The sequence below is a fragment of the Triturus cristatus genome, chromosome 4_2 (genome assembly GCF_964204655.1).
Source record: "Triturus cristatus chromosome 4_2, aTriCri1.1, whole genome shotgun sequence".
Lineage (NCBI taxonomy): Eukaryota > Metazoa > Chordata > Amphibia > Caudata > Salamandridae > Triturus > Triturus cristatus.
This window is the reverse complement of record NC_140586.1, coordinates 659,017,394-659,041,018: the sequence shown is the minus strand read 5'-3', so window position 1 is coordinate 659,041,018 and position 23,625 is coordinate 659,017,394. Positions and strand designations below refer to the sequence as shown.

At 43.3% G+C, this 23,625-nt stretch overlaps 1 protein-coding gene across 13 annotated transcripts in view; it reads right to left on the bottom strand.

Annotated features, from left to right (window-relative positions):
* Positions 1-23,625, bottom strand: part of DOCK7 (dedicator of cytokinesis 7) — an 888,535-nt gene that overhangs the window by 299,552 nt on the left and 565,358 nt on the right. For all 13 annotated transcript variants that reach the window (XM_085602421.1, XM_085602422.1, XM_085602423.1 and 10 more), the window contains one exon: positions 14,943-15,082. In XM_085602421.1, the coding sequence (XP_085458547.1) occupies positions 14,943-15,082 (140 nt within the window). The remainder of the gene's footprint in view (positions 1-14,942; positions 15,083-23,625) is intronic.

Sequence of the window (23,625 nt, the reverse complement as noted above, 5' to 3'; positions counted from 1 at the left end):
GTTAGAATTTCGCGCCTCTATGTGTATTTATGCTGCTTCAATCGAACTCCTCAGAATGCTGCAAATGTCAGTGGTGTTTGAAGCAAACCAGACTCCTAGAAATGCTGAACATGCCAACCATTTCCAGTCTTCACCTCGGCAGGGCACACTCTGGACACAAGCGAATACTATGGATACTTGGCTTTAGCGACTGATTAACGAAGTCAAGAAAAGACACATGAATAGCCAAACGCCTTAGATATGTAGCGAGTAGTTGGGATTAATGCCCTAATGAAAGCCACTGACCTTCTCAGGCTTAATAGTTTGGCTGAAATACGTTGACAACAAAAGAATGTTGGGAAGATAGATCCCCTGTTACATCCACAACGATTTTCCATCTTGTCCGAGGAGCCGGATTAAAAAGTAATTGGGCTGATTCTCTAAAAAATTTGAACTTTCTTTTTCATTCTCCTACACATGATATCAAGAGCTCACGTTTAGCGGTTGAGCCCTTAATGCATGAACATCATCAGAGTGAGAGAATACCTCACACTAGCCATTTGAATCCTGAAAAGCCCAGAAAAAATGGATCAAGGCTGCTGAATCAATCCAAGGCAGTCATTATATCAGGCAATATTTAGGCAGTAGCAAGTGTTTTGATTAAAAGCTGGAGGGATTGATCAACAATCAATATAAAGTGAACTATTCCCAACTCAGATCTCACCACCCCAACCATTAGAGCACGTTGGTACACTTCCTTAATAGATCAGCCTAGTCTAGCAGCAGTCACAAACATGGCAGTCCAGCAAATTAACTCATTTCACTTCCAATCTTGACAGGGACTCAACACATTATTACTCGGAAATCCTGTTCAGACCTCAACTTCCTTCAGTTGTCACAGTTCGCAATCTCGGCTCAACATCCTCTGAATCTGGGCAAATCACTTAACCCGACATCCCTATAAACAATGAATGGAGGTCTTGAGTAATGTAAGTGGGGCTAGTGGAAAGAGCTCCAATATCTGTGGGTCGAGTTCTCCCTAAATAGGAACTGCAGCACAGAGGTAAAAACGAAAGCCTTAGCACAAGGGAAGACAAATAGATTACCATTGTTGTTAATCTAATTGATGTTTGATACAAAGTGAAACCAGATAACGTGGATACATCGAATCTTCCTCTCTAAAATTGTGTAACCTTAGGCAAATATTTTATTTAACCAAAACTCTTTTTTCTTCATTATCGTGTATGAAAACACTTTCAAATATGTGCGTTCAGAATTGCACTTGTACAAAAACCTATTGTGTTTGATTGAATACACTATAATGTTGCTCTGTAATAATCTGGCTCTTATTTCACAAATGGTTTATATTTAAATAATCACTTAAATAAGTACTTCTCAGTGCAGTGTTATATAAGATGAAGTATTAATGTCAAAGCTTACACATGTTAAAAATATGCTCTTTTCAATTTTGAAGAGAATATCATAATTTACTTGATGTTTGTTGCATGATTTACATCGCAAACATTTTCAGAGCTCGGCTCGTGCATGGGCTCAAAGATCGGAGCCAGACTCTGGGTTCGGCTGTGGCTCAGCCCCCTATTAATTTCTTGGCTCGCCCACCTCTAGCGATTTATAGCCAATTTACGTAAATCTCTTTCCCACTGTGTGTCTGATGGGCCATTTTGCCCACCACCCCATCTCTATGTTTCTCGGGACTAACATGAAAGCTAAGTCCCGGAAGCAGCATTTACATTTCGGCTGCTTCATGATTTTTAGGTCTTGACAAGGCAGTGCTTGCACTGTCTCTTCGAGACATGCTGTATTCAGGATATGGCCATTAAGCTCCACCCACTTTCCGCCCAAATTTTTAATTGACTCCTGTTACTGTTCGTAGTAAATGGTGGCTTTTCATTGGTCAATAGGCTTAGTAGGCCCTCCTCTGTACCACCTTTTCTCTTGTTGTAACCTCCCATGAGGACTGCTCCTGTTATATGTGTTGTTACTTTAGATGTTTTAATTACAGCCTTTGAGCACTATTTTCTTAAATCATTGTCTCCTGCCTGCTGTTGCAGGCAGGATACGCCCTCCCCCAACTCTTATTAACCAGCGTGGCATGCCCCAGGTGCAATGCACCTTTCTTTCCTTATTTGTTTACTTTTGTATCAAATGCAGCACCCACGCTTAAGCTTTAAACACCTTAAGCTAAAGCGCGGGTGCCGCGATTGTAACAAAAGTAAATAAATAGGAAAAAAAGAGCAGGCGCCCACCATTTGTTTCCATTTGTTCATTTTTGTAGCAATGGCGGCACCCACGCTTTAGCTTTAAACATCTTGAGCTAAAGCACGAGTGCCGCAATAGCTTCCAAAGTCGATGAATAGGGTAAACAGTCTTTAGTGCGCGGTTGCTTGTGCGCATACCATTACTTCGCAAGCGTTACCACGCTTGCGATGTTACAACGCGTACCATTAGTACGCAAGTTGTTACAGCGCAAGCGTTGTTACAACGCATGCGTTGTAATGGTATGCACTAGCCACATCGTTGTTTGGAAAGAGCTTCTGTTTCCAAACAACGACGTGCAGATCTGACATCGCCGGAAGCCGGAAAAGAGAGGAACCAGGGAGGAGAGAGAGGTAAGTGTAGTATTTTTGTATAGTGCAGGGGTAGTCTTTTAGGTTGTAGGGTTCTGTTTGAGTAGTGTAGGGTCGTGCTGGGGCTAGTGTTTTAGGGTTTAGGGTAGTGATGTGGTGTATGTGTGGGGTATGTGTAGTGTAGGGTAGTGTTTTAGGGTAGTGTCGGGGGTCGAGCAGAGTAGTGTTTTAGTGTAGGCAACAGACTGGGGGTAGGGGCAGGGTCGTGCTGGGGGTAGTGTTTTAGGGTTTAGGGTAGTGTAGTGTAGTGTAGTGGTGTTAGTGTAGTGTAGGGTAATGTATTAGGGTTTAGAGTAGTGTCGGGGTGTAGTGCAGGGTAGTGTTTGGATGTAGGAACACAACTGGAGGTCGGGGGAGGGTTGTGCTGGGGGTAGTGTATTAGGGTAGTGTTGTGGTGTTTGTGTAGTGTTTTAGGGTTTAGGGTAGTGTTGGGGTGTCGTGCAGGGTAGTGCTGTAGTGTAGGGAGCGGACTGGTGGAAGGGCGAGGGTCGTGCAGGGAGTAGTGTTTTAGGGTTTAGATTAGTGGTGTGGTGTTTGTGTAGTGTAGGGTAGTGTTTTAAGGTTTAGGGTAGCGTCGGGGGGGTCGTGAAGTGTAGTGTTAGAGTGTAGGGTCCAGGCAGGGGGAGGGTCGTGTAGGGGGTAGTGTATTAGGGTTTCGGGTTGTGTAGTGATGTTTAAGTAGTTTGAGGTAGTGTAGTGTAAGTATGATTTTAGTGCGATGTTTTTGATTAGCATAAACCATAGTACATTTATAACCATACGCGTTATAAATGCACGCGCAGTTAAAACTTGCGAAGTAATGGTTTATGCTAAGTAAAAACATTGCACTAAAATTATGCGAAATAATGGTATGCGAAGTATTGACATACATCCGATAAACAGAAATAAAATGCAGCTGCGTGCCTTTTTTTCTCTTTCTTTACTTTTGCTACAATTGTGGCACCCGCGCTTTAGCTTTAAAGCAGGCATGCTGCGATTGCTTCAAAAGTAAAGAAAGTGGAAAAACAAGCATTTGCAATACAATAGGTCTTGCATTACTAAAGAGCTATTGGCGTTGCATTATTATTAGCAACGCCATTAGCTCAAAATTTCAGTAATGCAAGACCTATTGTATTGCAAATGCTTACTATGCTTCCTAACAAGCAGGGCAAGGGGTCAGTGTCAGCTGTACTCTCAGCTATTTCTCCCTGCATTTGCACTGCCCCTGGCCAGTATATCTGAATCAGTCAACAACATGTGATAAAAAACAGCATACAGTTGTTAGCTTCTAGGAGAAATACCCGGAGCCACGGGTAAGATTCTGGCTATACAGTTCAGTGACATGTGTGTTTAGTGTAAGTAAATAATCTGTGTAAATTTAAAATTTCTGATTTCTGGGTAGTTAAATGCTGATCCAATCCTGGATGTCTTTGCCTAAATCGTGTTGCTATTAACAAAACACGGATACCAAGTCTATGTATAGGATAGTGACATATATCCACAAGCTCCCATATTGAGGAGATTCATAAGGGCCTCAGACCTCTTTGGCTCAACGTCTTCTGTTCCTCATGTAAGTCACAAAGCCCTTGTCAGGGTGGCTAGTGCCATGAAGTGCCCGGGCGCAAATGTCTCCTCCCGTAGTGCCACAAATTTCATCAGGGTGCCCCCTTTGTATGTCATCCACCGTCATTATCCCTGCCTACCTCCAGGGTTTAGGGTTAAATGTCTGTATTACCCTAGAGAATTCTTGTAGGCACTATAATGTGTGTTTGGCACATACTCGGTCCCACCTTCTTTTCTAGACACGTATTTACGCCACTAAAACTGAGCTGCCTTGTATGGCCTTTTCATATCCTTACAGCTCCCCTCAACAATTCCACTGCACCCTTCAAGCCAGAGGGTCTACAAATGTCCAGCCCCTCAGGCCCACTCGGTTCTGAGAGCAAAAACAATTGTGCGGTACAATAATACAGCTCAGTGAGTTGTCTATTCAGTTCCTTAAAGAATTGCCTTTTCAATATCAGAGGAATGGCAACAATGCAATTTAGGGACTTGCAGACAGCAAAGACTCATGAATGAATGAATGAATCAGCATTTCTAAGCGCGTGGTTACCCACGGGCACCCCAGCGCTGCTAGTAGTGCAGTCAAAAAGCTCCGAGCAATATTTAGGGAAAAGGAAAGGTTTTAATTTCTTTTCGAAAGATCAGATAATTTGGTTCAAGATGGGTCTGGAGGGGAAGACGATTCCAAAGTTTGGCAACATTATATGAAAAGAGATGCCATCCCCTCCTCGATCTTCTGATTTTTGGTACCACCATCAGATGTTTGTTGTCCTACCTCAAAACCCTATTGAAACAGTAGGGCAGAATGAAAGAATGGATGATGGGGGGTCCCTTGCCTGATAGTGCTTTATGTGCCATGCACAATGCCTTAAACTGGATCCTCTCCTGAATAGGAAGCCAGTGAAGATAAGCAAGGGCAGGTTTAGCCGATAGACGGTTGGGAATGATCAGGAGCAAGCGTGCTGCGCAGTTTTGCACAATCTGTAATTTTTTTGTGGTACAGCATGGAGCTCCTAAATAAAGGGCGTTGGCATAGTCAAGCCGGGAAAGAATCAATGCTTGCACCATCAGTCTTCTGGCAGAAAAGGGTAACAACAGCATAGGTGACGATCTGGACTCCAAAAGGTAGCACTACTTCTGCCAGGGAACTCAAATAGATATTGAATTGTGTGGGGCTTAGAAAGGATCCCTGGGGAACCCCACATCTAAGAGGCATCCGTTCTGAGGTGGTTTCAGCTTCAAAAACTTCAAAAGATCTATCCTCCAGAAAAGACTGCAACCACTTCAGAGCTGTCACAACCACTCCCACATCCCTAAGTCTCTGGATCAACAGCTGATGGTTAACCGTGTCGAAGGCTGCGCTGAGATCTAAAAGAATGATAGCAGCGCAGCCTCCGTCATCTAGGGTTTTTCTGGATTCCTCTACTACTGCCAGGAGAGCAGTCTCTATAACTTGTTGGGGTCTAAATCCTGTCTGCGAAGGGTGGAAACAGTTGTTATTTTCCAAAAAGGCAGAAAGAGCAGAATTATTATTATTATTTTTTTATCTTTATTTTTCAGTTTTAACACACAGTAATCAGGGAATCAATATTGGAGTTGTACATTGTCAGGCGCTTCATCACATAACAATGATATACATGCATAACATAATATTTAGCAACAGTAGAGGAAATCCTGTCCATAGGGCAGCGGAATTTAGTAAACTGCCAGTCCCTATTTCATATGGTCAGCGATGTTGTGGTCTATAGCAAATCTGTGTATAGTAGCAGTTACCCAATCCGTAGGCAGATGCATCCAATGAGATAAGCGTAGTGCAGAAGTGTGAGTCTAGAGTACATAAAATAACAGGAGTTTCGTGCCTATAGGATGTCCTCTCAACCCACCCCTTCTGGCACAATGCCGCATTCAGCTTGTGTATCAATGTCCCTGCTCCTCTCAGCGATGTACGCCCTGTAAGAGCTCCATATGTCTTTGGGGCGTGAGGAGCTTGGCATTAGTGACGCGTAGACTTCACAATTTACATTACAATAAGCTAGGCCTGCAGTGTGGGTGCTGTTTTCTTGCCCCACACAAGCGCTATCTCCCGCTTAGCCAGCAGAAACCCAAGTGCCACAAACCTCCTTACTTTCTTGGGGAAGTTGATCGTATATCCCAAAAGTGCGATTTCCGGAGTGGGGATCAGCGACATGGAGATCATGTCACCTAATGTGGCAAGCACCTGTTCCCAATACGGGTGTATTTTTGGACAAGTCAAGTGGGCAAAGTCCGCTTGAGGGGCAGAACATTTCAAACAATGGTGTGGTCTAGATGGGTCTATCTTATGCGACCAGGCAGGAGTGTGATACATTCTACGAAGGAATTTAAAGTGAATGAGTTTGTGTCTGCTGTTGAGGGATATTTCCTTTGTGACCATGCAACACTGTTTCCATTGGTCATCTGATATGGGCCGGCCTAGATCACGTTCCCATGCTGTGCGCAGAAAGAGCAGAATTAAGATGCTTCTCTGCAATTTTGCTAATTCCTGGCAGTAGTGAAATGGGACGGTAATCCCTCCACACTTCAGGGTCCAGATTAGGTTTTTTTAAAGTGCTTTGACCATTGCCCGTTTCCAAGAGGGGGGGGACATGTCCCATCAGGAATGAGGCATTAATCAAGTCAAGAATAACTTGGGACACAGTCTCTGCAACAAGATTAAGGATGGTGGGAGGGGAAGAGTCCATGGGAGAGCCAGATTTTAATTGGCTGAGAATCCCTCGCAGAGAAGGCAAATTCAGAGGAGGAATTTCTTTGAATGAGCATTCTCTGTCTTGGGGCCTATTGGCCATAGATGGTGCATTTTGTTGAACTATAGCCTGGGGAAAGAGGTATATATATCCTGTATTTTATTGAAGAAAAATTTCTGCCATTTGATTACAGCGAGATAAGGTATTGTCAGATACAATGGGAGGGGAAGGGGATTGGAGAAGTGATTTCCCGATGCGAAAGATTTCGCGTGGAGAGTTAGAGGCCGATGTAATTCTCATCAGAGATATGTCGTATCTACATAGGGCATCCATGAGTGGTAACAGCATGTTTGATTTTATAAAATGTAAGAAGTTGTTTTGTATCTTAAGTGCCTCAGAGAAACCAACTTGCTTGCTGCAGAAGTAGCCAGATTGGAAAAGAAGGGGTGGGAAAATCAACAAGCAATAGAGTTAAATGGAACCAGTGTGAAGCAGCCCTTGTAATCAACAATCGCTTCAGCCATGGGACACCCAGAGGGAGAAAAATGAGGGAAGAATTGTATGGATAGCATAAACCATCAAGCTGCTGAATTTCTAGTCTTTACACTTCCACATGGGCTTTACTGGGAGGAAGAGCAGGAGGTTTCTTATTGGCTTCTCAGGAAAAAATACAGAGGTGTCAGTGATCAAAAGCATCATGGCAGCATAGTCATGAATCCAGAACCCATCACTAAAAAACAGTTTACTAGGTATAACAACCTTAGGCTCAGGATGACTCTGCTTTATGACTTGGTCTTTCCGATCAATGGTCAAAAGTCCCATCTCGATCCAATGCAGACAGTGACCTTCATAGTCGCGGTGATGGCTCAACATACATGGATGCCTTTCCTTTTGTGTCCTGATGAAGTTGCAGATGTCATATTGGCTTGTCAAAAATCCTGATATGAAATCCATTTGTGTGGGTCACTGGAACAAATATGTGCAATTGTGTGGATCAGAAGGCTTGGATTTATTTTGGTAATGCCTTTCTGATGTCCTGCATTTCACAGTTTCTCTTGCACAGCAGGTTCTGGCAGTAGCTACGGTCAAGGGTTACCTGGCTGCCTTGTCGATTTTCAAGTGCCTTCCCGATCAGCCACTGGGGTTTAGGTTAACTTTAGTTGAACCTTTTCAGTGGGATCTGCATCTCCTGTTGACTTTCTTGATGGCATCTCCTTTTGGACCTATCCACAGAATTGGTCGGAAAGCAGTTCAGATTGACCTTACTTTATGAATCTTGAACAATCAGTCTCTCCAGTGCAAGATGTTCAACCAGGAAGTCCGGGTTACTGGGAGGTGCTTTGTCACCCAACCACACATTGACTGAATGGTCAGCATTAGCATGGCTTGGACCATGAAGACAGTAGGACATTAGTAAGGGCTTCATTAAGTACCAATAACAGCACGGATAAAGCTGACACTGGTTAATGAATCTCAGTCAATACATGTGTTTTTGCATCAATAGTGTGCAACTGCAATTCTATTGTCTCCATTGCCCTAAGAACCACCAGTGAACACAAAGCATTCCTCCATTGATAGCTCTGTTTCAGGAGATGTATCTAGCCTCCTGGCATTTTGTGAGTCCAAATAGAATGCAGCAACCTGTCCCCTTCCTCATCATCCATAGGAACATTGGTGTCTTGCACTAGGTATGAACTGGAGAGAAAAAGTGTGTATATTTTCTCCTGGTACTGGTGTAGAGGCAGAAGTCCGGATTTGGAAACCGGTTGAATAACTTCCGGTTACGCTTTCATGATGTAACATAGGCCTGAAGCAGGCTGATGTTAGTTTGGGGTTGAAGACCTGAGTTGGAATTAGATTTTCGACCAGCACAAGCAGAGTCAGTGAAGAAGGAACAGAACCGCCATGGTTCTTGATACCATAGTTGAAGTCAGTACCAGTCCTGGGTGGCAGACTGCATTGGAGACAGAACTGCCAGTGGAAGTCAATGGGAGACCCCCTATGGCTCAGTGGGGCCGGAAGGAGCACCAGAAGGAGATGGAATCACACCCAAAAATTGTTGCATAGGCTTTTTGAAGGCTGCCATTTGCAGCAGGGTCAATGATGGCACAGAAAACTTGGAGACCACATGGACTAAATGTAGGATCCATTCAGATTCAGGAGACATTTGTGGCTGAGTAGGGGGGAAGTGATCTTTTGATTTTTGTCATAACGCCCTTGAGCCTGCTTGTTAGACTTTGAGTGGCAGGTCGGAGCCAAGTCCTGCTTGACCACAATACATTTATACCTAGCCTTTAACTTACCGGAAGACTTAGAGACAGAATTGGAATTTTCACTGGAGTGGCCTTGTGTTCAGGCCCACAACCTGGAATGAGAGCAGGCCCTAGGCTTCCTATGTTCAGGGATGTAGAGTTTAGGTTCCCCAGTCCAAATTGCCTTAGGGTGCATAAAGACACATTTGTCACCGGCCTTAGACTAGTGGCCTAAAGTCAATCACAATAAGTATATCTTCTGTGGGTCTGTGACTGACATCTGCAGTCTTGGCATGGACATCATTCCCTAGAACACTGTGAAAAAGTTTTCGGGAGCAGTCAGGACATTGACAAAGTTGGGGGCAGGTCTTTGGCTCTGTGTCAAATGGTGTAGGAAGAAAAGACCTTACCTCAGCGAGTAGGTGTGGCACTTATATGGCGCTCTGTTCTGCCATTTATGGGGCTGTATGGAGTCATCACAGAGCCATACAGCGCCACCTACAAGCCCACTGAAACGTTGTTGGAAGAATCCTCTGGATCCAGTTTTGTACCTGTGGATGTTCTAAACTAAAACAATTTGTGGCTAGACGTATGCTTCCAATTGATAATGCTGATTATTCGTAGGATTGCTCTGGATAATTTCTTATTATTATTTGTTTATGTAACGGGTGGAGACACGTTTTTTGCTGAGCTTTTTCCTTTGCGTAGATAATCTTCTAGGAACCTCCTGTTCCTAAAGTGTTCTATTAACTGTTCTTAGCGTATTACATTTTGTTAATCAGATATTATCTTTTTAATCTCAATTTCTGACTTTGAGGAAGGCCTTTGATGATAATCTGTGGGTGGAAGATTTAAGGATGAAAACAAGTTCTTCTCAGTAGATTTTCGATATTTTGTTGTTAATTATGTTTTGTTTTCAATCCTACAATTACATAATACTGTTGTACATAAGGATCTACAACTGATATGGACACCAGAATTCTAGGATAAACATCATTAAGAGCTTAATGAAATCGATGCAGGTCTATAATCGATCCTTTCAATATTACAAATGCATCAATAATGTATAACATCTAATAATATAAATAGTCTTTTAGTAGTGGGATCACAAAATATGTTCAAACGAAATGTTAAACGTGAATGCATTCCTGTATGCTGGTGCCACAACAATGCTTATGCCTGTGTGGTTTTTTTTAGTTGTTTGCTTTTCCAGAAAAAAGTCCCACTAGTGTAGTTAGTGTCTGGAAAAAAAAAATGTTTGGTGAATGGCCACCTACAAGACAACGGCCATCCACCAACATTGTAGAGCCTTTTGAGTAACCGCCATCAACAGAGGTCACAGCTGGGCCGGCGGTGATCTCTAAATCTGGTGAGTGGTAATCAGTCAGGGTGGCGGAAATAATATTCTGCACCATCCTGACAAGACGACGGGACACCAGCCAAACAATAAATCAAGCCCATCATTTTCTTGGCCCCAAGTCCCGAATTTAATTTCTCTGTTCTCTCTCTGTGTTTTTGCTTCTCCTGGTTTCCTCTTTAGTTGTGGGTCTCCTAAAAAGAGACTTTATTTTTTGAGGTAGACGGAAATACTTTACCCATCAGGTCTCTTTTTAGGGTTTCTGGCATTGTTTCTTCTAACTAGTCCATGCCCATAGTGTCCACCTAATTGCTCTAAATGTTTGAGTTGTCTCTTAATCAAACCATCCTTAACTCATCCATTCAGGTATACATATGATTATTATGGTATTAACAGGGGTCTCTAAGAAACGTACATATTTTGCAGTCCTGTAAATCTTGTTGCTAACTTTTCAGATTTTTCTTATCTGTTAGTATTTGATCTCAGTCTTGAAGCTAGTCTTCTGTTTCCAACATGTCTTTTGCCTTTCTCACTGGTCATTTGTCCAAGACTCTTTGCCAATTCTTCAAAAGCATCAAGTCTAGTGTACACATTTAAAATTGAATTCCGTTTCTCAACAAACTCCAAGTGTTCCTTATATAAGGTTAGTTTAACTGACAATCACAATCTTTTTTAACTGTGTAGTAGTGTGCCAAGGAAGATGCCTGATGTTTTTGTTGGATCCTACCCCTCTTCAGTGACTAGAACGCAGAACAGCAGCTGTTGTTGAAAGAAAGAAGGATGAGGCTATCGAAACAACAAATCCTCTTTCCAATGGTCTCAATTTTTTTTTTGACTCTCTATTCAGCGAGGTAGTCAGAAAAGAAGTGGAGTTAACTCTGCCGGTGGAGGTCTGTACTACAAAGCCCTCAAGAAGTAGGATACTGCATAAGAAAGCAGGCTCTGTCGGAGTGGGTCTGTGATAATGCGTCACCTGTCTGTTTATTGGCGGACAAGAGCAGGGTTTGTTCCAAGTGCACAAGAGGGTGTCAGCCACAGTCTTGTTAAAGGGTAGTAAGGGTTCTAATAAGATTTGTGTGGGCTGTAGCAACTTCACGTGGCCATTAGTTCTCACCACAATGGAAGGTAACTGAAGATTCAAATCTTCTGCACTCATCTAATGACCCTCGCAAATGAAGCAGAGTCCTCTGTGGAAGGGCCAAGAGGTGAGACCAGCTCTGTGTTATTTATTTTATTTATTTGGGAAATTTATAAAGCGCACAGCGGCCCCAACGGGGCGTCCCGGCGCTGAAACAATGAGAAACAAAGGGAGGTCGTAGGGGCAGATATCCAAATTTATGAGGAGAACAGATGTGTTTTCAGGGATTTACGGAAAACTAATTCAGTCTGACAGGTGCGTAAGGCTAATGGAAGTTTGTTCCAGCACTGAGAGGTACAGACCTCAAAGGTTTTGCCACCGGCCCGAGATCGTTTACATCGGGGGGTTTCCAGGAAATGGAGGGTATTGGACCGTAGAGTCCTGGAGTTGGCATAAGGTCGAAGAATGTTTTTGAGGTGTGCCGATCCCTTGCCTTTTGAAGCTCGAAAGGCCAGAGTCATGGCCTTGAATACACATCTTTTTGCTATGGGCAGCCAATGTAACTTACGGAGATGAGGAGTAATATGGTGTCTGGCCGGGATTCTCTCAACCAGCCGTGCGGCGGCGTTTTGGACCGTCTGGAGCTTGTGGCAGAGGCCCGCTGTGATACCAAGGTAGAGAGCATTAGCATAATCAAGATGGGATATGATCAGGGCCTGGATCACAGTCTTACGGCAGTCTGCCGGCAGATAATTGATGAGGCGTTTTATGATTCTAATCTTGGCGAAACAGGAGGTTGCTACTGTTTGCACCTGATTTTTGAAGCTAAGTTGAGTGTCCCAGCGGACTCCGAGATTTCTCACCGAGTCTTTAGGGATGGGAGCTAAGCTTAAGTCTTCTGGCCACCATATACTGGAATCCAAGGGGGATGATGTGTTGAAAAAAAGGATCTCTGTTTTACCGGCGTTGAGCCGGAGGGAATTGGTATCCATCCAGCTCGAGATGTCCCTGAGACAGGATTTCAAAGGATCAAAAGCAGAGGCAGAGTGAGAATCGAAAGTGAAAAGAAGCTGGATGTCATCAGCGTAGGAGGTAGATTTGATCCCCGTCTGTGCAATCAACTTGGCCAGAGGGGTGAAATACACGTTAAAAAGGAGCGGGCTCAGGGAAGAGCCTTGTGGGACTCCCCATTTGAGTGGTCTGGCCAGAGAAGAAAAAGGGGGTGTGAAAACCTGCTGTGTGCGGTCCGAAAGGTAGGATGAAAACCATTTCAGGACAGCTCCACCCAGCCCAAGGTCCTCCAGTCTTCCCAGCAGGATTTTGTGAGAGACGGTGTCGAATGCTGCCGATAAATCCAGCAGCACCAACACCGCCCTCGATCCTTGGTCAAGCGTCCACCTCACCGAGTCGGCCATTTCAATAAGGGCCGACTCGGTGCTGTGGCCCGACCTAAAGCCGTGCTGGGAGTCGTGGAGAAGACCATGGGTTTCAATGTATTTCGACAGCTGGGAATGTGCCAGTCTTTCCAATATCTTGGCTGGGGCAGGCAGGAGAGAAATAGGCCTGTAGTTACTGGGATTGTCTGGATCTAGGTTAGGTTTCTTTAGGATGGGAACTAAGGAGGCATGTTTCCATTTGGCAGGGAAACAGCCCGTTCTGAATGAATCATTCCAGATGAGATTGAGGTAGGGGTTGAGAAGGGGTGCATGTTTTTTATAGAGCTTGGCCGGCCAGGGGTCTTTGGGTGAGCCTGATTTGCATTTGGTTAGTTCGGCCAGAGAGTCTACTTCTGATATGGTGTCAAATTCGAATAGGGTAGGTAGCTGGGGCGAGGGGATAGAAAGTTTCTTTTTTTGCCCTGCGGTTTTGGGGAGGGGGAAAGAGGAGTAGATGTCCTCAATCTTATCCTCAAAGAATTTAGAGAGTTTGTCGCAAAGCGACTGGGAGGCAGGCTGAGTACGAGGAAATAATCAGTCCACTAGCCTCTTGTAGGTTCATATAAAAACAGTCATCATCATACTGAGAAACAAACTCATTTCCACCATCACAAACATCCTCATCAAGGGGTGGCTGGGTCTGGGTAGAGCCTGATTCCAAAAGCTGGTGATACACTGAAGGGTGGCCCCTCAGCTGGGGGTCTGCTTTGTCAGAGTTCAATTGTATTGGACTGGTTGCATCGATTCTGTGTCAGAAAATGGCTTTGGCTCAGAGTCAGAAAGGACAATAGGATTAATGTCATCCTCCGGAATCAACACTGTAGGAACTGGTAAGGATCGTACTGTCAGAAGTGGAGCCAGTGCCAAAGTTGGAACTGAACTCGAAGCAGGTTTGGGAGGCACATATAGCACCTGCCGGCGGTAACCTGACTAGAGGTCTCCGCAGATTCATTGGGCCCGAAGGTCACATCAACGTCCTCGTAGCAAGGCTGTGACAAAGGCCGTTTGAGTTCTTGTGCTTCTTTGTTTACTTGGATTCAACCAAAGACTTGGATTATGACGCTGACTTGAAGCAGGATGGGCCGCGAGAGGGAACAAGTCTTTGTCCTTGACTTTGAGCTGGAACGGATCTGTGGTGTTTGGCGACATACAGGTTGGCTTTGGTGTTGCAGATCGACTTCAGGTTTCTCATGGCGTTGTGGCCTGAACCAAACACCAGAGGTACAGTTCATGGGCGTCTGTTTGCAACAGTCCCTACAAGGCGTATACCTTGTAGCTTTAGGAGGGGACATTGAAAATAATTTCAGACAACACAAAAGGCTTTTCAACTGAAGATAAAAAAGTAGGGGCTAGCTCCTGATTCCCATACGAAGGCGCAGAAAGAAAGGAACTGATGTCAGCATGCTTTGGTGGCACCTAGGAGTTGTTGTTCCAGCAGACATTTCCAGGGCAGAGCGGAGTCAACACAGAACCGCACAATGCCACCTACCAGCATGCAGGAGCTATGGTGAAAAACCTTCTGGATCCAGTCTGGTGACAGGGGACAGTCTAAAGGTGAGGAATCTGCAGTTAGAAGCATCCATCATAATTAAAATGCACTCATGGAAATGTCTGCTCATGAAACTATGAGTCTTTATTCCTTAGTCTTGCACTTTGTTTTATGCAAACGCTCAAGCAGAAATATCTGTGGCACTGAATCATACTTTCTATCCAGCTGAGGCAATCTGCAAAAATGTTGCATGCAAATCCAACGATTGCAAAGTTTCTACTGGATTGATTAATTTCTGCAAACATTATAACATGCAGACAATACAACAGATTTAACATAGCAGTGCTGACCTAATCTTGGATCTAATCTAATAAAGGGAGTGCGCTTGTCTGTATGCACTGAAATGTGACCTCAAACTAATGTGTAATGATGACTCACCCCTCAGCCTCAGGATCAAGAATGACAGCCAGTTCAGTAAGCACAAGTCCTGCCAAGTAATGCTGCTGGCGGAAAGGCAACGACAGTTCAAACATATTGGCAATCTTCTGGTCTTGGATAATCGTTGAAAATCCAGAACTCTGTTGAAAAAAGATTGTGTAACATGCATTTCTCGTCCATGTACAATAAGAAGCACGGATCAAATCGAAAGCATTTCCAATACAACTTCATCAACTCCATCATTTTCCTCATTCTATTTATTTGTAAAGCAGTGCACTGAGGGGCCTTTAACAGTATTGAATTAGTGAAATTATACCCACTTGTTCCCTAAACTTGCATAGATGATTTCATGCATTATAGTTCTTTAATTGAAACTTATAATGTGAAGATTTACAATACAAATTCAGGTTTAATTTGACCTGATTTGTTTCTCAGACATTCACCTACTGATAACACAACCTAACAAATCTGCTTGATTGCCTGTAATTTCAGACTGTCCTTTAACCCAGCTAACCTGGATACAGTGTAGTCATCCCAAGCAAACTTAGGTGCTGGCAAGGAATCAAGACAAGTCGCACAGGAGTGGAGCAGCTTAGAGTCTCGCCTATGTGAGAGCTATTGGCATCGCAATGTCTTTTAGCCATGTTGTAGAACAGCATGGCTGCTGATGAGCACAGCTAAAAGTTATTGGCGTGTCTGAGATGAGACTGGCGCAAAGGGAGAATGGTGTAGAGTGGCATGGCATGGAGTGATGTGGAGTGGCGTAGAGTGGAGTAGGGTAGAGGAGCGGCATACAGTAGAGTGGCATAGGGTAGAGTGACTTAGAGTGGAGTGGTGTACAGTAGAGTGGAACAGAGTAGAGTGGCACAGAGTAGAGCAGCATAGACTGGAGTGGCATAGAGTAGTGAAGCAGCATAAGAGTATCGCGCGTAGAGTAGCATAGGGTAGAGTGATGTAGAGTGGAATGGAGTGGTGTAGAGTGGAGTGGCGTAGAGTGAAGGCAGGGTAGAAATACGCAGAGATACTTAGAGTGGAGTGGTGTAGAGTGCCGTAGAGTGGCATTGTGTGGAGTGGCAGACAGCAAAGTGGCATAGAGTGGGGATTATATTGGTATAGCGAGGAGTGGAGTAGAGTGGAATAGAATTGAGAGGAGCACAGTAGATTAGAGTGGCATAGAGAATAGTTACGTATAGAGTGGTGTAGAGCAGAGCGGTGTTGAGCAGAGTGGTGTTGAGCAGAGTGGCGTGGTGTAGCAGAGTAGAGTGGCATAGACTGGGGTGGCACAGAGTCAAATGCAGTAGAGTTGCTTGGCTTAGAGCTGTGTGGCATAGACTGGAATGGCACAGAGTAGAGTAGAATATAGTAGAGTTGCATGAAGAGTGGATTCCTGAAGACTGTGGTCAATAACTACAATTATATTTATGGTTGATCTTAAAAGCTGTGCAGATTATTTGTAAAATGTATTTTTGAAAACAAGTTTCACGATTAGTCTCAATAGAAGTAGGAAGTCAAAATCTAGGAACATAGGGCCATATGTAGGTAAAACGTGTTTTGCGATTCTCAAATTGCGATTTTTAGGGAATCGCAATTAGAGAATCGCAAAACGTAATGTAGGTAGGATTAGCAAAATATTTTGCGAATCCCACATATTCCTTATTTATGAATCGCAAACTGAGATTCGCAAATAAGGTATACCTTGCCATTCATTCCTATGGGCTAGAAGGCCCATAGGAATGAATAGGAAGACATTCTCAATTTGCGATTCTCAATTAGAGAATCGCAAATTGAGAATGCAATTTCAAGGTTGCAAGGGTGTCAATAGGACACCCTTTTGCACCCCTGAAATAAACATGTGTGCACATGTGTCGCACATACATGCGCTAAGGGCATGTATGTGCGCCACATGGCACTTTGAAAAATACAAAAAAGTGCATTTTTCAAAGAAATCGCAAATTAACACCAACCTGAAGTTGGTGGTAATTTGCGATTTCTTAAGCCAAAATCGCACAACTTGGGTGCTTCCTACATTGCATTTAAGCAATCGCAATTTGGGATTCCTTAAATGCATTCGCAGAATAAGGAATCACAAATTTTGCGATTCCTTATTTTGCGTGTGGGTTTTTGTGTGGTACATAGCACACTGCCCAAATTGCGATCGCAAACGCTGAAATTCTGCAAATTTCAGCATTTGCGATTGCAATTTGGCTTCCTACATATGGCCCTAACTCCCTCAACATCTGATGTCCCAGTGGGAAATAGCTACACTCATTTAGAAAACAAGCAGATAACTACCAAGACTTACTTTAAATCATTACCTATTTCGCATCTAAATAAAATCTTCTTGCAGTCTTGTAAATGGGCCTTCTGATTTGCCAATATGATTCATTCAAGTATCTGCTATTTTGCCTTGATTATTCAAATGACATATCTTTAGCAACATTTCAAAAACCTGTACTTTTTGAATATTCTAGTTAAACTATCCTTATCTGCATGGTACCTGTTATGCAAATATTTACGTATGGAATAGAACGTTGAGACAAGCAGGACATATTTATGCTTAGCATTCACATACATATCCTGTTAAGTATTCTTGTAGCCTAGTCTCACCCATTATCTTTTCTCATATTCTGGGGCATCCACCTGTAACTCCCTCAGTTCACTCGAACAAGTCTGAATTGAATTCATAAAGAAAAAATTTCTGTACAACTGTCTCATCTTGTAATGCACAATATTTTGCCACTTGGTCTGCATACTTCTTTTCAAGCATGACCACGTATTTTCCACTTTTATGGACAATACATTTGACAAAGCAATTTCCTTTGGCTTTTGTACAGCTTTTAACTAACCCAGTATGTGAGCACAGTTGTTTATAGGGGCTCCTGAGAATGCCATAAAACCCCATGTTGACCAAAGTAATGAACAACTCCAAATCATATTGGCTGTCTGTATAATTTATCGCATACAAATTCTACGATAAGCTGCAAGCTCTTGTTAATGCAACCATTTCTGCCATCCGTGCTGAAGTTACATTTGTTAGAGAAGATGCTTCTAAAGTCTCAGAAATGGAACATATTGCAAGGGCAGTTCTCAATGCTCTATATTGGTCTCCCAAGCAAGAACCATCAAGAAACAAAGTCCGAACAGCCATGTCCAAAGGTCTCTCTTTAATGTCTGGTCTTGGTTATGCACCTACCTCAGGGGCTTTTCTAACCTCAATGACTAGGTTACATTGGAGAATACATGTTTGAGATCCCTCGCCCTTTTATCTGCTAGTAACCCTTCTTATCCACACTCCTTGGATCTGGGGGCGAAAGGGATAGAGGGAAAAGCTAGGCTGCACCCTATTCTGTATTGGAGGAGACTCTGGACAACCCCTGCGCTTGCATATTTGGCCGCTGCTCCGCAGGACGTTATCAAGGCAGACCGCATTAATAAAATCTCTTGCCACTTGCACATTAAAAGAATGTTGTCTGGAATGTTTGATTTATGCGAGACCTCAGGTGTTGGTAACATTTCTCCTGAATAGTCCCTGAAACAACCGTATTGGCTTATCATAATGGCCAATGATGCCCGAAAAGCTGTCAGTGCCACTTTGTTGCGGCAATTTACATATTTCAAGTCTTCCTGTGGCCTTGAGTTGTTCTGGGACTTCATTACTGTGCCAATGGACAAGAAACAGTACTTCCTATTCAGAGTGGGTCCATTACCGCTGAAATCTTTCACTTCCAAATGGTCGGATGAATTTACAGCGAGCAATCCTTTTGTTTCCCATGTTTTCTTTGTATGCCCTGTATGCGTACGCTGATTTTAGTTATCACCCATTTGTAGGCAGCTGGGCACATGCAAGCATTGCATCGATCTTTAAATTCAGAACTGATTGCTGGCAGCTATAATGCCTGTGCGGTTGCCAAATTTGTAAGTACAATGTGGTTGTTAAGTAGGAAGGTTCTTTCCCTTCATCAGAGCCATGGTTGAGCTTTACCTTTGACCCCCTGGCACTGCTTTGTATCTTGCTGTATTCGTCATCCCTTAAGGGGAAAATTGTGTAGTCATTGTACCTGGTTCTTGATTTGTACTCTTACGATGTACTGCCTTACATTAGGTCACTGTCCTTTGTGCTTATTGGGTTCTCTCAAAATCATGGCTGTTTAATTTTTTTATCTGCTACTGACATGATTTCTTTCATTATGTATGAACCTGCTGTTTTAATGAACTCTAGGTTTTAGCCATGTATTATGTATTTTATGTACACTTTTATGGCCCTAGTGACCGAAATAAAGCTATTTTTGGCTTTGAAATGCCTCAGTCACTTCTATGCAATTATAATCTGGATCGTCATTAATTTCATTATTTTCCCTGTCTTCACAACTCTCTGCTCATAACCAGTCAGTCTATTGTTAGTTATATGCTGTACTCTCGTTCTGGTCAAAAGAATTTCAACAAATGTGGGACAAATACAATTAGTCTGTCCAATAACAATTTCTTCACTTTGTTGAATGATAATGTAAACAGCTGCCACCGATTTCAAACAACCTGGAAGACTAACTGCTACTGGATCCAACACAGCAGAAAAAAAAACACTGGGCGCATTAAACCTCAATGTTTCTATATTAAAAACCAAAAGTGCACATCTATTTCTCTCATGGTAGAACAGAAAAAACATTAAATTGTAATCAGGACAAGTGCAGGCACATAACACAAATTCTCTTTCAGTTTCTTAAATGCATCTGAACATTCATCATCAAAATGGTACCGGATCTGGGGCATCATTACATGTCAACCTTACTAAAGGTTTTGCAATCAAAGTTTGGAATGCACTGACAACAGTATCCAACAATTCCAAAAAACATCAAACCTCCCTCTGGGTAGTCGGCTGACTCAATTTCAGAATTGTAGAAACACATTCTTTTGAGACTTTCCTCTCACCCTTTTCAATATGCTGTCCAAGTTAAATGACTTCCTTCAAGATAAATTACTTCCTTCTACAATACTTCATTTAAGTTGGGGATACCTTAAGTCCATTTTCAGCTGGCTGATTTAACAAAGCAATTGTAAAAAAATGTTAGGTGCAACCAGTAGATCAATATATTACACTAAGACTGAATTGCAATGCAACTTCAAACTCTCTAAATCTTTCTTCGTTATTGGGCTAAACATTGAATGAATTTCTGTATACCCTTATGGGATTCTACACCACAACAGAACTTTTCAAAATTTGTAGACCATTCTGCTTCTGATGAAATCTGAAAGAAAATCACTCCTAGATTCCATACTACTGGACAACATGGAACAATAAATCTTTTTAATCTTGTGGCAATCTAGTACGATTCTCCACTTGCCATTATTTTTTTTTAATTCCCATCACAGGAGAGTGACAAAATTACACAACTTGTTCTGCAGAGTAAATCCCTTCCCAATAAGTTCACAGGACTTGAATTACGCAGAATAAACTAGCGCTTGTTCTCCATCGGATCAATTTTACCTGGAACATCTGCAGTAACCTGATTAACAATTTGTTTATTACTGATTCCAACAACTTCTCTTCCTAAGAGGGCTACCTTTGGAACTTCCCCAGAACAAACTGTAGAACAGGTAGCCCTGTATCAATCAAACATGAAGCAAGATGGCCATTGACTTCTCCGTAAATGTATGGCCCACTTTGGTCTACCTCTAGGACTGCTCCAAGTAAGCAATCCTCCTCTCCCCTCATTGTGAGCACTCCCGGCCAGCTCATATCAATCCTAATATGATTTTTGGGGGTATGAATTATGGAGTGAGGCTAAAAAACTGGCACCTGATTTCCTGCAGACTATACAACCTCAGAACACAAGAAGAAAATTACATGCCTGGATGGAGTTTTTGTTTTTACTTTGGAAGAGCTTACTTGCTACATTATGCAGACTGGGTTAATCCCTTGTAACTCCCACATTTTCTGAAAAGAATCACACGAAAACACAGCCATCTTACATGGATTGCAAGCAGATGTGTTAGAGATAAAGCATTTACAGCATGGAACAACACGACAAACCTAGCGATTATGATTGTTCCTGACACTTCAGACTACACTTACAGACTGCCATGACATATAGATCCCACTTGTATTTCTCTGCTGAGTAACAATCCAACTGAGAAAATACTAACTACAGTACAAACAGCTAATCTCAAGGAATATCCTATTGTATAGGGAAAACAGATCATTATAGTTTCTCCCATACTTGCAATGGAAACAGCAACAAAAGCTAGTAACATCATCCAATGCTCTGCACTCAAGAATAATTGCAATACACACAAAATGTTCACAAATTCCAAATATACTACCCATGGATGAGTATAATAACAAGTTCAACACAGACAGTTCAGCACAGCCTGCAGTTGGCACTAACAGAAGTAATCCATGCCTTGAATTGCAGTATAGGGATATATATACATTCCTAATGAGAAATCTAGATTAGATTCAGTCTCAGGAAGAGACCGATTCTGCTAATAACAGGATGGAGTAGTTTCTTTTCTGTAACTCCAGTTCTGTAGTAGGGGTATCTCTGTTATAGTCATAATCTAGTGAATAGTCCCGCCCATGTGCGTGGACCCCGGAGCAATAAAAAATAATCTCTAAAGGTGACAAATCATGCAGACCTGCATACACCTTTAAGAGAGAATTTAATTTAAAGACAGATAATGCAGCCTATACCCACAGGCTACACTGTCCAGTACTTCAACTAGAATTCCACCAACATCCACAAACAGCACTGCCTGTCCAGCTTTTCTCCACATAGGAAAAAACCCTGCCTCTACCAGCAAAAGCCTCTGGAATGATAGAGAAGAGGGAATGGACAGACAAGCCCCATAGGCTGCCATTATGTGGCTTAGAACAGGATACTGTGCCTTTAAGAAAACTTTCCAGATTTCCAGACCTTTCCCCAGTATCCCAGAATGCCCAGCAGGTCCCTTCTACTTTCAGTTCTTTTTGAAGGCGTAGCACGCCAGACCTGTAGCATTCTTCACATGAATAATTATCTCTCCACCGGGGAGGAGGGCGGGCGCTTATGACTATAACAGAGATACCCCTACTACAGAACTGGAGTTACAGAAAAGAAACTACTCCTTCTGTAGTAGGGGATCTCTGTGTATAGTCATAATCTAGTGAATAGAATGGCAAGCCCATCCCCACAACAACAACAGCGGTGGAGAACACACAAGACAATACCACTACTGTGCGAACAAATTTCGCAGCGAAGCCTGCCCAACCTGAGCATCTGCCCTGGCATCCGAGTCCAGACAGTAATGTGCAGCAAAGGTATGGACCGACTTCCAAGTGGCCGCCTTGCAGATTTCCGCAATAGGAACATTACGCAGCAAAGCCGTCGTGGCAGCTTTGCCCCTGGTGGAATGAGCCTTAGGTTTACCCCCTAAGGTCTTATTAGCCTTTTGATAACACAATTGTATGCAGGACACAATCCACCGAGAAATGGACTGCTTAGAGGTCGCGAGACCGGTCCTGACTGATCCATAATTAACAAACAATTGGTCTGACCTACGAATATCCTTGGTCTTATCCAGATAAAATTTCAACACCCTCCGAACATCCAGGGAATGGAGAGACCTTTCCGCTGGCGAAGAGGGATTCTGAAAGAACGTAGGTAAAGTTATGTTCTGGTTGACATGAAAATCAGAGATAACCTTAGGAAGAAATTTAGGGTGAGTACGCATCACAACCTTAGCAGCGTGAAATACAGTATAAGGTTCCTGACAACATAATGCCTGAAGTTCACTCACCCTGCAGGCCGATGTAATGGCCACTAGGAACGCCGCCTTCCAGGACAGGTGCTGAACGAAGCCTTGTGAATGGGTTCAAAAGGCTCCTTCATCAGTCTGGACAGCACCACATTCAAGTCCCAGGAAGGCGAGGGGAGTCTGACAGGAGGAAACACTTTCTTCAAGCCTTCCAAAAAATCCTTGACCACAGGGATCTGAAAGAAGGAAGTCTGTGAAGGGCATTTCCTGTAAGCAGTCAAAGCAGCCAGATGAACCTTAATGGAATGGAAATTAAGGCCAGACTGCGCCAAATGTAAAAGGTACGGAAGGATGACATCTTCCTTACATGTCGTAGGATCAAAGTTCTTGGACTTACACCAGATACAGAACCTCTTCCACTTATAGGCATAGGATGTCCTAGTGGAAGGCCGTTTAGACTCCTTCAGTATGTCCATACAATCTTCTGGTAGATTCAGATGGCCATATTGCACTATTTCAGGAGCCATGCCGCCAAACTCAAAGACGAGAGGTTGGGGTGCACCATCCGCCCCCCGAACTTCGTGAGAAGGTCCGGCCTGCACGGCAACCGTATGTGAGGAAGGAGAGACCGGTGAAGCATGTCCGTGAACCACCACTGCCTGGGCCATTCCGGGGCGATCAGGATCATCCGCGCCCTGGACTGGGAAAGCTTGATGAGCACTGCCGGAATCAGGGGAATGGGTGGAAAAGCGTACAGAAAGCTGTTCGACCAATCGATCCATAACGCATTCCCCAGCGTCCCCCGCTGGTAGTACCTGGATGCGAAGTCTCGGCATTTGCTGTTTTCGGCGGTGGCGAACAGATCTACGTCTGGAGTCCCCCACCTTGCGAAGACTTCTCCTAGTACTTCGTCGTTTATGACCCATTCGTGGTTTTCCTGAATCAGCCTGCT